Raw genomic sequence first — 13,537 nt, forward strand, 5'->3', positions numbered from 1 at the left:
ACACAGCCAGGGCAACTAAGGAGTGGCTCCATAAGAAGCATCTCAAGGTCCTGGAGTGGCCTAGCCAGTCTCCAGACCTGAACCCAATAGAAAATCTTTGGAGGGAGCTGAAAGTCTGTATTGCCCAGCGACAGCCCTGAAATCTGAAGGATCTGGAGAAGGTCTGTATGGAGGAGTGGGCCAAAATCCCTGCTGCAGTGTGTGCAAACCTGGTCAAGACCTACAGGAAACGTATGATCTCTGTAATTGCAAACAAAGGTTTCTGTACCAAATATTAAGTTCTGCTTTTCTGATGTATCAAATACTTATGTCATGCAATAAAATGCAAATTAATTACTTAAAAATCATACAATGTGATTTTCTGGATTTTTGTTTTAGATTCTGTCTCTCACAGTTGAAGTGTACCTATGATAAACATTACAGACCTCTACATGCTTTGCAAAATCGGAAGTGTATCAAATATTTGTTCTCCCCACTGTGTATATATATATTATTATTATTATTTATTTTTTTTGGGGGGGTAGAAGGATTACTTTATCCTATCCCAGGTATTCCTTAAAGAGGTGGGGTTTCAAGTGTCTCCGGAAGGTGGTGAGTGACTCCGCTGTCCTGGCGTCGTGAGGGAGCTTGTTCCACCATTGGAGTGCCAGAGCAGCGAACAGTTTTGACTGGGCTGAGCGGGAACTGTGCTTCCGCAGAGGTAGGGGGGCCAGCAGGCCAGGGGTGCAACGCGGAGCTTCCCCTCTCAGTCCTCCCACGATGCACCGATCCCTGTCTGGACCCTGGTGTGGGAGACTCCAAACCTAGAGAGGGGCTGACGTCTGGACCCGGAGTGGAGCCGCTGACCGGAGCTGGACTGGGCACCGGTGGAGCAGACTGCTCTGGCTCCGGAGTGGAAACACGCACCACAGGTCTGGCGCAAGGAGCAGGCACGGGCCGGACCGGACTGGGAACACGCACCACTGGTCTGGTGCGAGGAGCAGGAACGGGCCGGGCCGGACTGGGAACACGCACCACTGGCTTGGTGCGGGGAGCAGGTACGGGGTGTACCGGGCTGGCGACACGCACCACTGGTCTGGTGCGAGGAGCAGGAACGGGCCGGGCCGGACTGGGAACACGCACCACTGGCTTGGTGCGGGGAGCAGGTACGGGGTGTACCGGGCTGGCGACACGCACTACTGGTTTGGTGCGAGGAGCAGGCACGGGCAGGACCGGACTGGGAACACGCACCACTGGTCTGGTGCGAGGAGCAGGTACGGACCGGACTGGGAACACGCACCACTGGCTTGGTGCAGGGAGCAAGTACGGGGCGTACCGGACTGGGAACCGGCGCTGGAGGTCTACGACTGTCTCCGTCCTTTACACTCCGCGCCCCGTCCTCCTCCAGTGAGGACTCCTCTTTGAGCCCCCACGAGTGCAGTGGTCGGGGCTCCTCTCTGTCGCTCCCCGACCACCCTTTTAGCCCCCCCAAAACTCTCCTTCTCCACCCTGATCCCTTTCAGGTCCTCCATCTGCTTGGCCAGATCCTCTCTTATCTCCCTCCAAGTCCATACTCTCTGCTCCTCCTGGGCACGCTGCTTGGTCCATTGGTGGTGGGATCTTCTGTCACAAACGTTGAAGGACGGGTCAGACCAAGGCGCAGCGTGAAATGCATCCATGTTTATTAAACCGAATAAACATACAAAACAACAACAGGCAACGAAATGTGACGTCGGAAGGCTATACACACACAAGCCAAACTCACCGAGCATAAAACAAGATCCCACAACACAGGCAGGAAAACTGGCTGCCTAAGTATGATCCCCAATCAGAGACAACGAGCGACAGCTGCCTCTGATTGGGAACCACACCCGGCCAAACATAGAAATACAAACATAGAATCAACACACACAAGATATTCACACCCTGACCAAAAAACTAGAGTTCTATAGGTCAGGGCGTGACAAGTAGGGAGGCTATATACAGTGGGGGGGTACCGGTGCAGAGTCAATGTGCGGGGGCACCGGCTAGATGAGGTAGTTGAGGTAATATGTACATGTGGGTAGAGTTAAAGTGACTATGCATAAATAATTAACAGAGTAGCAGCAGCGTAAAAAGATGGGGTGGGGGTGGGGGGGCAGTGCAAATAGTCCGGGTAGCCATGATTAGCTGTTCAGGAGTCTTATGGCTTGGGGGTAGAAGCTGTTTAGAAGCTTTTTGACCTAGACTTGGCGCTCCGAAACCGCTTGCCGTGCAGTAGCAGAGAGAACAGTCTATGACTAGGGTGGCTGGAGTCTTTGACAATTTGGAGGGACTTCCTCTGACACCGCCTGGTATTGAGGTCCTGGATGGCAGGAAGCTTGGCCCCAGTGATGTACTGGGCCGTACGCACTACCATCTGTAGTGCCTTGCGGTTGGAGGCCGAGCAGTTGCCATACCAGGCGGTGATGCAACCAGTCAGGATGCTCTCGATGGTGCAGCTGTAGAACATTTTGAGGATCTGAGGACCCATGCCAAATATCTTCAGTCTCCTGAGGGGGAATAGGCTTTGACGTGCCCTCTTCACGACTGTCTTGGTGTGTTTGGACCATGATAGTTCGTTGGTGATGTGGAAACCAAGGAACTTGAAGATCTCAACCTGTTCCACTACAGCATCGTCGATGAGAATGGGGGCGTGCTCAGTCCCCTTTTTTTTCCTGTAGTCCACAATCATCTCCTTTGTCTTGGTCACGTTGAGGGAGAGGTTGTTATCCTGGCACCACACGGCCAGGTCTCTGACCTCCTCCCTAAAGGATGTCTCATCGTTGTCGTTGATCAGGCCTACCACTGTTGTGTCGTCGGCAAACTTAATGATGGTGTTGGAGTCGTGCCTGGCCATGCAGTCATGGGTGAACAGGGAGTACAGGAACGCTGAGCTGTAGTCAATGAATAGCATTCTCACGTAGGTGTTCCTCTTGTCCAGGTGGGAAAGGGCAGTGTGGAGTGCAATAGAGATTGCATCATCTGTGGATCTGTTGTGGCGGTATGCAAATTGGAGTGGGTCTAGTGTTTCTGGGATAATGGTGTTGAGCCATGACCAGCCTTTCAAAGCACTTCATGGCTACAGACATTAGTGCTACGGGTCAGTAGTCATTTAGGCAGGTTATCTTAGTGTCCTTGGACACGGGGACTATGGTGGTCTGCTTGAAACATGTTGGTATTACAGACTCAGTCAGGGACATGTTGAAAAGGTCAGTGAAGACACTTGCCAGTTGGTCAGCACATGCTCGGAGTACACGTCCTGGTAATCCGTCTGGCCCTGCGGCCTTGTGAATGTTGACCTGCTTAAAAGTCTTACTCACATCGGCTACGGAGAGCGTGATCACATAGTTATCCGGAACAGTTGGTGCTCTCATGCATACTTCAGTGTTGCTTGCCTCGAAGCGAGCATAGAAGTGGTTTAGCTCGTCTGGTAGGCTTGTGTCACTGGGCAGCTCGCGGCTGTGCTTCCCTTGGTAGTCTGTAATAGTTTTCAAGCCCTGCCACATCTGACGAGTGTCAGAGACAGTGTAGTACGATTCAATCTTAGTCCTGTATTGACTCTTTGCCTGTTTGATGGTTCGTCGGAGGGCATAGCGGGATTTCTTATAAGTGTCCGGGTTAGAGTCCCGCTCCTTGAAAGCGGCAGCTCTACCCTTTAGCTCAGTGCGGATGTTGCCTGTAATCCATGGCTTCTGGTTGGGGTATGTACGTACGGTCACTGTGGGGACGACGTCATCGATGCACTTATTGATGAAGCCAGTGACTGATGTGGTGTACTCCTCAATGCTATCTGAACTATCCCGGAACATGTTCCAGTCTGTGCAAGCAAAACAGTCCTGTAGCTTAGCATCTGCGTCATCTGACCACTTTTTTATTAACAGAGTCACTGGTGCTTCCTGCTTTAGTTTTTGCTTATAAGCAGGAATCAGAAGGATAGAGTTATGGTCAGATTTGCCAAATGGAGGGCGAGGGAGAGCTTTGTATGCGTCTCTGTGTGTGGAGTAAAGGTGGTCTAGAGGTTTTTCTCCTCTGGTTGCACTTTTAACATGCTGGTAGAAATTAGGTAGAACGGATTTAAGTTTCCCTGCATTAAAGTCCCCGGCCACTAGGAGCGCTGCCTCTGGATGAGCGTTTTCATGTTTACTTATGGCCTTATACAGCTCATTGAGTGCAATCTTAATGCCAGCATTGGTTTGTGGTGGTAAATAGACAGCTATGAAAAATATAGATGAAAACTCTCTTGGTAAATAGTGTGGTCTACAGCTTATCATAAGATACTCTACCTCAGGTGAGCAAAACCCCGAGACTTCCTTACTATTTGATTTTGTGCACCAGCTGTTGTTTACAAATATACACAGACCGCCACCCCTTGTCTTACCGGAGTCAGCCGTTCTATCCTGCCGATGTAGCGTATAGCCCGCTAGCTGTATGTTGTCCATGTCGTCGTTCAGCCACGACTCGGTGAAAGATAATATATTACAGTTTTTAATGTCCCGTTGGTAGGATAACCGTAATCTTAGGTCATCTAATTTATTTTCAAATGATTGAACATTGGCTAATAGGATTGATGGAAGAGGCAGTTTACTCGCTTGCCGTCGGATCCTTACAAGGCACCCCGACCTACATCCACAATATCTCCGTCTCTTTCTCCTGCGAATGACTGGGATTTGGGCCTTGTCGGGTGTCTGTAGGATATCCTTCACGTCCGATTCATTGAAGAAAAAATCTTCGTCCAATACGAGGTGAGTAATCGCTGTCTTGATATCCAGAAGCTCTTTTTGGTGGCAGAAACATTATGTACAGAATAAATTACAAATAACGCGAAAAAACAAACATAATAGTACAATTGGTTAGAGGGCTGTAAAACGGCAGCCATCCTCTCCGCCGCCATTTCAATACAAGGTGTTAATGGCCCATGAGTAGTTTAAGAACGGCCCACAACATGAGGCATGTTCATCTGCCCAGGTGTTGGCTAAGTATGTCAGATCTTAGCCTCTGTAGCTCAGCTGGTAGAGCACGGCGCTTGTAACGCAAAAGGTAGTGGGTTCGATCCCCGGGACCACCCATACACAAAAATGTATGCACGCATGACTGTAAGTCGCTTTGGATAAAAGCGTCTGCTAAATGGCATATTATAATACTTGGATAGGTATTTTACGTATCAGTTTACCACTTCAATATGTTATAGTAATCTGGTGCCCGGCGGCACATTCGACGACATGGCACGCAACCATTGGTTGATGCATTTTTTATTTGATTTCACCTTTATTTAACCAGGTAAGCCAGTTGAGAACAAGTTCTCATTTACAACTGCGACCTGGCCAAGATAAAGCAAAGCAGTGCGATAAAAACAACAACACAGAGTTACATATGGTTACATATGGGGTAAACAAAACATAAAGTGAATTGAACCCTGTGGCACCCCCATAGAGACGGCCAGAGGTCCAGACAATAGGCCCTCCGATTTGACACATTGAACTCTATCTGAGAAGTAGTTGGTGAACCAGGCGAGTCAGTCATTAGAGAAACCAAGGCTATTTAGTCTGCCGATAAGAATACGGTGGTTGACAGAGTCGAAAGCCTTGGCCAGGTCGATGAAGACGGCTGCACAGTACTGTCTTTTATCGATCGCGGTTATAATATTGTTTAGGACCTTGAGCATGGCTGCACCCATGACCAGCTCGGAAACCGGATTGCATAGCGGAGAAGGTACGTTGGGATTCGAAATGGTCGTTGATCTGTTTGTTAACTTGGCTTTCAAATACTTTCGAAAGGCAGGGCAGGATGGATATAGGTCTGTAACAGTTTGGATCTAGAGTGTCACCCCCTTTGAAGAGGGGGGTGACCGCGGCAGCTTTCCAATCTCTGGGGATCTCAGACGTTACGAAAGAGAGGTTGAACAGGCTAGTAATAGGGGTTGCGACAATTTTGGCGGCTAATTTTAGAAAGAAAGCGTCCAGATTGTCTAGCCCAGCTGATTTGTAGGGGTCCAGATTTTTCAGCTCTTTAAGAACATCAGCTGTCTGAATTTGTGTGAAGGAGAAGCGGGGGGGCATGGGCAAGTTGCAGCAGAGGGTGCAGAGCTGGTGGCCGGGGTAGTCGTAACCAGGTGGAAAGCATGGACAGCCGTAGCAAAATGCTTGTTGAAATTCACGATTATTGTACATTTATCGGTGGTGACAGTTTTTCCTAGCCTCAATGCAGTGGGCAGTTGGGAGGAGCTGCTCTTATTTTCCATGGACTTTACAGTGTCCCAAAACCTTTTGGAGTTAGTGCTACAGGATGCAAATTTCTGTTTGAAAAAGCTAGCCTTTGCTTTCCTAACTGATTGTGTATATTGGTTCCTGACTTCCCTAAAAAGTTGCATATCGCGGGGGCTGTTTGATGCTAATGCAGTACGCCACTGGATGTTTTTGTGCTGGTCAAGGGCAGTCAAGTCTGAGGAGAATCAGGGGCTATATCGGTTCTTAGTTCTGGATTTTTTGAATGGGGCATGCTTATTTAAGATTGAGAGGAAAGCACTTTTAAAGAACAACCAGGCATCCTCTACTGACGGAATGAGGTCAATATCCATCCAGGATACCCGGGCCAGGTCAATTAGAAAGGCCTGCTCGCTAAAGTGTTTTAGGGAGCATTTGACAGTGATGAGGGGTGGTCGTTTGACCGCGGACCCATTACGGACGCAGGCAATAAGGCAGTGATCGCTGATATCCTGGTTGAAGACAGCGGAGGTGTATTTAGAGGGTAAATTTGTCAGGATGATATCTATGAGGGTGCCTATGTAAACAGATTTAGGGTTGTACCTGGTAGGTTCGTTGATAATTTGTGTGAGATTGAGGGCATCTAGTTTAGATTGTAGGTTGGCCGGGGTATTAAGCATATCCCAGTTTAGGTCACCAAGCAGTACGAACTCTGAGGATAGATGGGGGGCAATCAGTTCACATATGGTGTCCAGGGCACAGCTCGGGGCTGAGGGGGGTCTGTAGCAAGCGGCAACAGTGAGAGACTTAGATTTTTAGAAGTAGAAGCTCAAACTGTTTGGGAACAGACGTTGATAGTACGATAGAGCTCTGCAGGCTATATCTACAGTAGATTGCAACCCCAGCCCCTTTGGCAGTTCTATCGAGACGGAAAATGTTGTAGTTGGGGATGGACATTTCTGAATTTTTGGTGGCCTTCCTAAGCCAGGATTCAGACACTGCTAGAACATCAGGGTTGGCGGAGTGTGCTAACGCAGTGAATAACTCAAACTTTGGGAGGAGGCTTTGAATGTTAACGTGCAAGAAACCAAGGCTTTTATGGTTACAGAAGTCAACAAATGATAACACCTGGGGAGTAGGAGTGATACTGCGGGCTACAGGACCTGGGTTAAGCTCTACATTTACATTTAAGTCATTTAGCAGACGCTCTTATCCAGAGCGACTTACATCAGCAATTAGGGTTAAGTGCCTTGCTTAAGGGCACATCGACAGATTTTTCACCTAGTCGGCTCGGGGATTAGAACCAGCGACCTTTCGGTTACTGGCACAACGCTCTTACCCACTAAGCTACCTGCCGCCCTACATCACCAGAGGAATAGAGGAGTAGAATAAGGATACGGCTAAAGGCTTTAAGTACTGGTCTTCTAGTGCGTTGGGTACAGAGAAAAAAAGGGACAGATTTCCGGGTGTTGTAGAATAGATTCAGGGCATTATGTACAGATAAGGATATGGAAGGATATGAGTACAGTGGCGGTAAACCTAAGCGTTGGGTAACGATGAAAGAGATAGCATCACTGGAGGCACCGATTGAGTCGGTCTCCGCGTGTATGGGGGGTGGGACAAAGGAGCTATCTAAGGCAAGTTGAGCTGGGCAGGGGGATCTACAGTGAAATAGTACAATAAGAAATAACCGAAACACCAATAAGCAAGGCATATTGACATGGGAGAGAGGCATAAAGCAATCACAGGTGTTATTCGAGAGAGCTAATACAACAGCTGGTAATGGCGACAAAGTTTGGGCTGAGGCTAAACATAAACAGGATGCGGTACCGTAAAAAGGAACAGTCCAGCAGGCATCAGCTGTGTAGCTGAGTTATCATAAGGTCCGGTGAACAGCAATAGGGTAGTTTGGGGGTTGCTATAGCACTGGTGAGCAAAGAGGCCACGGCTAGCTAGCGGGCCGGGGCTAGTAGATGGATCTTCGTGGTCGACGTCTAACGGGAAGCCTGTTGTAACCACATCAGACGATTTCGTCAGCAGACCAGTCGTGTTGGATCGGCAGGGCTCCGTGTCAACACTAGGAGGTCTCGTCCGGTTGACAGAGAGGTAGATGGCCGGGAGATGGGCCTGGCTTTAGGCTAGCTCAAGGCTGATTAGCCAACAACAATGTCAGCTAGCTGCGATGATCCGGTGTTAAAGGTCCAGTGATTCAGTGATTCCGGCAGAAAAACCGATATGTTCTGGGTCGATAACGCGCTGTGCTGACAGTTGCAGCTAGCTAGCTGCGATGATCTGGTGTTAAAGGTCCAGTGATTCAGTGATTCCGGCAGAAAAACCGATATGTTCTGGGTCGATAACGCGCTGTGCAGACAGTGCAGACTGGCCGATAATAGTCCAGGCTAGAGCTGGCTGGTAGGTAGTGCAGGCCACGGACAATGGTGAAAAACCACTAACGGTGGCTAATAGCAAGTAGCTAGTTAGCTGGCTACTCCCATCCGGTAGACAGAGAGGTAGATAGCCGGGATATGGGGCTAGCTCAAGGCTAACTGGTGCTTGCTTCGGGGGCAGTGGTGATTAGCCAAACAGCAACATCCATTCAGTTGCGGCTAGCTAGTTGCGATCCGGTGTTAATGTCCAGCCCTCCTTTTACTTGTATCTTTGCACATCCTGCAAATCACTAGCAGTAGGCGACATTCACTCTGTTGGTAATGCTTACAAATTGGATTTGTTCTAGTTTCGTGATGAATCACTCATTGTAAGAAAATCTATGTTCTCTCTCAGTTTTGAGGACACTTCTGGGTGTTCATACTTTGTCTAAAGCAATTTGGGCTAATTGCTTTCCTAAAAGAGTTATACTACAGCAACAGTGACCTTTCCTTGATGCAGAGTGTTCTCCTTGTCTTTCTCCAGGAGAGTGTGGATCTGGGGGAGATCATGTACTCTCTATGCTACCTGCCCACGGCAGGACGGATGACCCTGACCGTCATCAAGTGCCGGAACCTCAAAGCCATGGACATCACTGGCTCCTCAGGTAACAACCACAACAACAACAATACAAAACTCTCAGCCATTTAGGCTGGACCTTAAAACATGATGGTTCTCTGAAAAACAATGAGGGATGACTGTAAAGCTCTAAAGGCGCAAGCAATGAATCTGAAGGCAGAATAACGTGAGGCAGCATGCTGTGCCTTAGATAAGTGGGCAGGGACATACTTCTTTCATGTGTTTTCACTGTTTGTGGTGAAATTGTAATAGAAAATACATTTGACTTACCTTGTCAAAAAAGATAACTGAATTTAGTCTAACTGAATATTTGAATGTTGCCATTACCTGCAATCTACACGACTGACTTCACAGAGATGCTATTTGTGCAACACAGATCCCTATGTAAAGGTTTCCCTGCTCTGTGATGGACGGAGGCTGAAGAAGCGGAAAACCACCACCAAGAAAAGCACTCTGAACCCAGTGTACAACGAGGCCATAATCTTTGATATTCCCCCAGAGAACGTGGAACAAGTCAGCCTGTCCATCATGGTGATGGACTATGACCGGTGAGAAAAACCATTCAGAGAAACCCCCCAATTCAACACATATGGTGGTCATAAGCATGCTTGTACAGTACATACATATATAGTCAACAAACACGTTTTTAAAAAATGTTTGCGTCAAAGGAGGTAGGCGGAATGAGTTATGCTCTAACTTTGAGTTGAACTTGAACTGAGGTGAACAGAACAGAACATTTCACTCAAATCCTGCAAGCGCCGCAACACAATCTAATCATGACCACATAATTGACTGTAATGACCAAACCTAGGTTTAATATTATTTCATCAAACTAGCATTCAGCATTTAGGTGTCATATTTATTTGGTGCACTCAAGATATTGTGTGCGTGTGTGCGTGTGTGCATGTGTGTGTGTGTGATGCCCACAGGGTGGGCCACAATGAGGTGATAGGTGTGTGTCGGACGGGGCCAGATGCTGAGGGCCTGGGGAGGTACCACTGGAACGAGATGCTGGCCTACCCACGCAAGCCCATTACACACTGGCATGCCCTGGGAGAGGTAGAGGACTGTTTGTTTTTTTCCCTCAAAGTAAGAGGAGGTACAAGTCAATTGCAGGACTTTCCAGAGCTCACCCAATGCTTCGCTGCATCACTCTGAGAGGGCAGATAAAGCCAGCGGTTTTGCAGCCAATCATAGAGCTTGGGGAAATAACCCTGTCAATTTCAACAGCGATGTATAACAATGCAGCATGAAAAAGATGCAAGGATGTTGTCTGAACAAAGACCAATTTGATTCTAGAAATTTAAGGGCTAGTTTGAACTATACTGAACAAAAATATAAACGCCATATGTAAAGTGTTGGTCCCATGTTTCATGAGCTGAAATAAAATATCCCAGAAATTTTCCATATGCACAAAAAGCTTATTTCTCTCAAATTTTGTGCACAAATTTGTTTACATCCCTGTTAGTGCTAATTTCTCCTTTGCCAAGATAATCCATCCACCTGACCGGTGTGGCATAGCAAGAAGCTGATTAAACAGCATGATCATTACACAGGTGCACCTTGTGCTGGGGACAATAAAAGGCCACTCTAAATGTGTCACACAACACAATGCCACAGATGTCTCAAGTTTTGGGGCAGTGTGCAATTGGCATGCTGTATGCAGGAATGTTCACCAGAGCTGTTGCCAGAGAATGTAATGTTAATTTCTCTATCAACGTCATTTTAGAGCATTTGGCAGCACGTCCAACCAGCCTCACAACCGCAGACCACCTGTAACCACGCCAGCCAAGGACCTCCACATCCGGCTTCTTCAGCTACGGGATCCTCTGACACCAGCCACCCGGACAGCTGATGAAACTGTGGGTTTGCACAACTGAAGAATTTCTGCACAAACTGTCAGAAACCGTCTCAGGGAAGCTCATCGTCATCTGACTGCAGTTCGGCGTCGTAACCTACTTCAGTGGGCAAATGCTCACCTTCGAAGGCCACTGGCACGCTGGAGAAGCTCTTCATGTATTAATGCCGGTTTCAACTGTACCGGGCAGATGGCAGACAGCGTGTATGGCGTTGTGTGGGCGAGCGGTTTGCTGATGTCAACCTTGTGAACAGAGTGCCCCATGGTGGTGGTGGGGTTATGGTATGGGCAGGCATAAGCTACAGACAACGAACACAGTTGCATTTTATCGATGGCAATTTGAATGCACAGAGATACCGTGACGAGATCCTGAGGCCCATTGTCATGTCATTCATCCGCCACCATCACCTTATGTTTCAGCATGATATTGCAAGGCCCCATGTCACAAGAATCTGTACACAATTCCTAGAAGCTGAAAATGTCCCAGTTCTTTGATGGCCTGCATACTCAACAGACATGTCACCCATTGAGCATGTTTTGAATGCTCTGGGTCGACGTGCACGACAGCGTGTTCCAGTTCCCGCCAGTATTCAGCAACTTCGCACAGCCATTGAAGAGGAGTGAGACAACATTCCACAGGCCACAATCAACAGCCTGATCAACTCTATGCGAAGGAGATGTGTTGCGTTGCATGAGGCAAATGGTGGTCACACCACATACTGACTGGTTTTCTGATCCACGCCTCTACCTTTTTTTAAAAGCTATCTCTGACCAACAGAGGCATAATCTGTATTCTCAGTCATGTAAAATCCATAGATTAGGGCATAATGCATTTATTTAAATTGACTGATGTCCTTATATGAACTGTAACTCAGTAAAATCTTTGAAATTGTTGCATGTTGCATTTATATTTTTGTTCAGTATAGAAGCATTTAAAGTAATTGGAGAGTTGGTGCCCTGATATCCACCTAGGATGGTTGGATGGGGGGACTAGCTTGATTTCTACAGTGTGGTCCCATAACTGGGGGCCACATATTATGGTGGTGGGCCACCCCTTTTCCTTGCTCTTCAGGAGTAGTAGAGAATGTTTGTAGATTGTGCTATTAGAACTCACAATCTATGAACACAAGATGATATCCTTGAAAAATGCATGAAACATTCCAATCTTTATTATCCAGAGAAATCCTTATTGACAGTAGTTGAATTTAGACCTATCGATTGCATAGGGGAAAGACTTCACCTTGTGGTTGTGCATTGTCATTCTATTTTGCTTGAACAAAGAAACAAGAATTGGAGGAGTACTCAGCCTATAACATGGCGCTCCTGTACATCTAAAATACCTCAAAGTAGCCTAACATGGAAATAAGTGTTCTTAATGTTCTAAACTGCTGAAGGATAAAAATCTATCGTTAATGCTTTCTTGAATCCAGGTACTTTAGAAAATTTATATTTAAACACAAAGCAATAGTAGCTTTGGAGACCTAGCCAACTCTTGTAGAACTAACCCTTGTTAATTGTCTGTTTTGTCCACAGTGGCCAGGAAGAGCGACAAGCTTTGAGAGCCAGGGGTCTTGTCCTTCCCCCAAACCTCCACAGACTCCATAGGGAACACAAATGGAGCCATGTGACCTGATAGCAGATTAACTAGATGTGTACAGCTGTAGTAACCACAATTCTGTCACTTACAGAAATGTCCAATGCCACCATCCGACTCATCCAGATGACAGCATTATAGGTTGTGTTTCATCATCTAGGCCTATTGCATTTTACAACAAAGTATGCTGGAAAGCTGGCAATGTCGTCTTAATCATCATCAATCAGGACTCTACATTACAGCGTTATGACACAAACAACATTGGCAATGAAATTATGTCTTGCCGGATGGGTTAGCCTACTTTTCAGTTAAAGGCCCAGCGCACTCAAAATTCTGTTTTTCCTGTGTTTTGTATCATTGTACAACAGCTGAGGAACTAACACTGTAAAAGTATGAAAAAAAATCCTGATAGTTGCTGGTTCAAAATACAATCAAATTGGTTAATAGACCAATAACAAACAGAATTCCAAACCTCTCTGCCAGTAACAGCTAGTTCTCAGTTTTCGCCTCCCCACTCAGACCACTCCCAGACAGTCCTCGCAAAAGTATTGCTTGAGAAATAGTTTTTTGCTAAAAAGCCATTTTAATGGAAATCTATTACAGTAAGGTACTTAATTGTTACCCAGAAATGACTTGATAGTGATATATAAATGGTTGCATTGGGCCTTTAAAAAAATTATAGAATATGGCCTGATTTTGAAATGCAGTTATGGACAACACATGAGAATGCCTTGTTCGTGGGATCACGAAATCCTGGGAAAATGTTACATTTAATGTAAATTGACATACAGTACCAGTCAAAAGTTTGGACACACCTACTCATTCAAGGGTTTTTCTTTATTTTTACTATTTTCTACATTGTAGAATAATAGTGAAGACATC

General features: G+C 46.8%; 1 protein-coding gene across 1 annotated transcript in view; it reads left to right on the top strand.

Moving 5' to 3' along the window:
• The window catches only part of LOC123482475 (synaptotagmin-10-like), a 32,535-nt gene extending 19,478 nt beyond the window's left edge, over positions 1-13,057 (top strand). Inside the window, exons 4-7 of the mRNA XM_045210330.1 lie at positions 9,111-9,231; positions 9,580-9,751; positions 10,133-10,262; positions 12,595-13,057. Coding sequence (XP_045066265.1) covers positions 9,111-9,231; positions 9,580-9,751; positions 10,133-10,262; positions 12,595-12,666 — 495 coding nt within the window. The 3' untranslated portion in view covers positions 12,667-13,057. The remainder of the gene's footprint in view (positions 1-9,110; positions 9,232-9,579; positions 9,752-10,132; positions 10,263-12,594) is intronic.
• Positions 13,058-13,537: the final 480 nt, after the last annotated feature.

This window comes from Coregonus clupeaformis, chromosome 34 (assembly GCF_020615455.1).
Source record: "Coregonus clupeaformis isolate EN_2021a chromosome 34, ASM2061545v1, whole genome shotgun sequence".
Classification (NCBI taxonomy): Eukaryota; Metazoa; Chordata; class Actinopteri; order Salmoniformes; family Salmonidae; genus Coregonus; species Coregonus clupeaformis.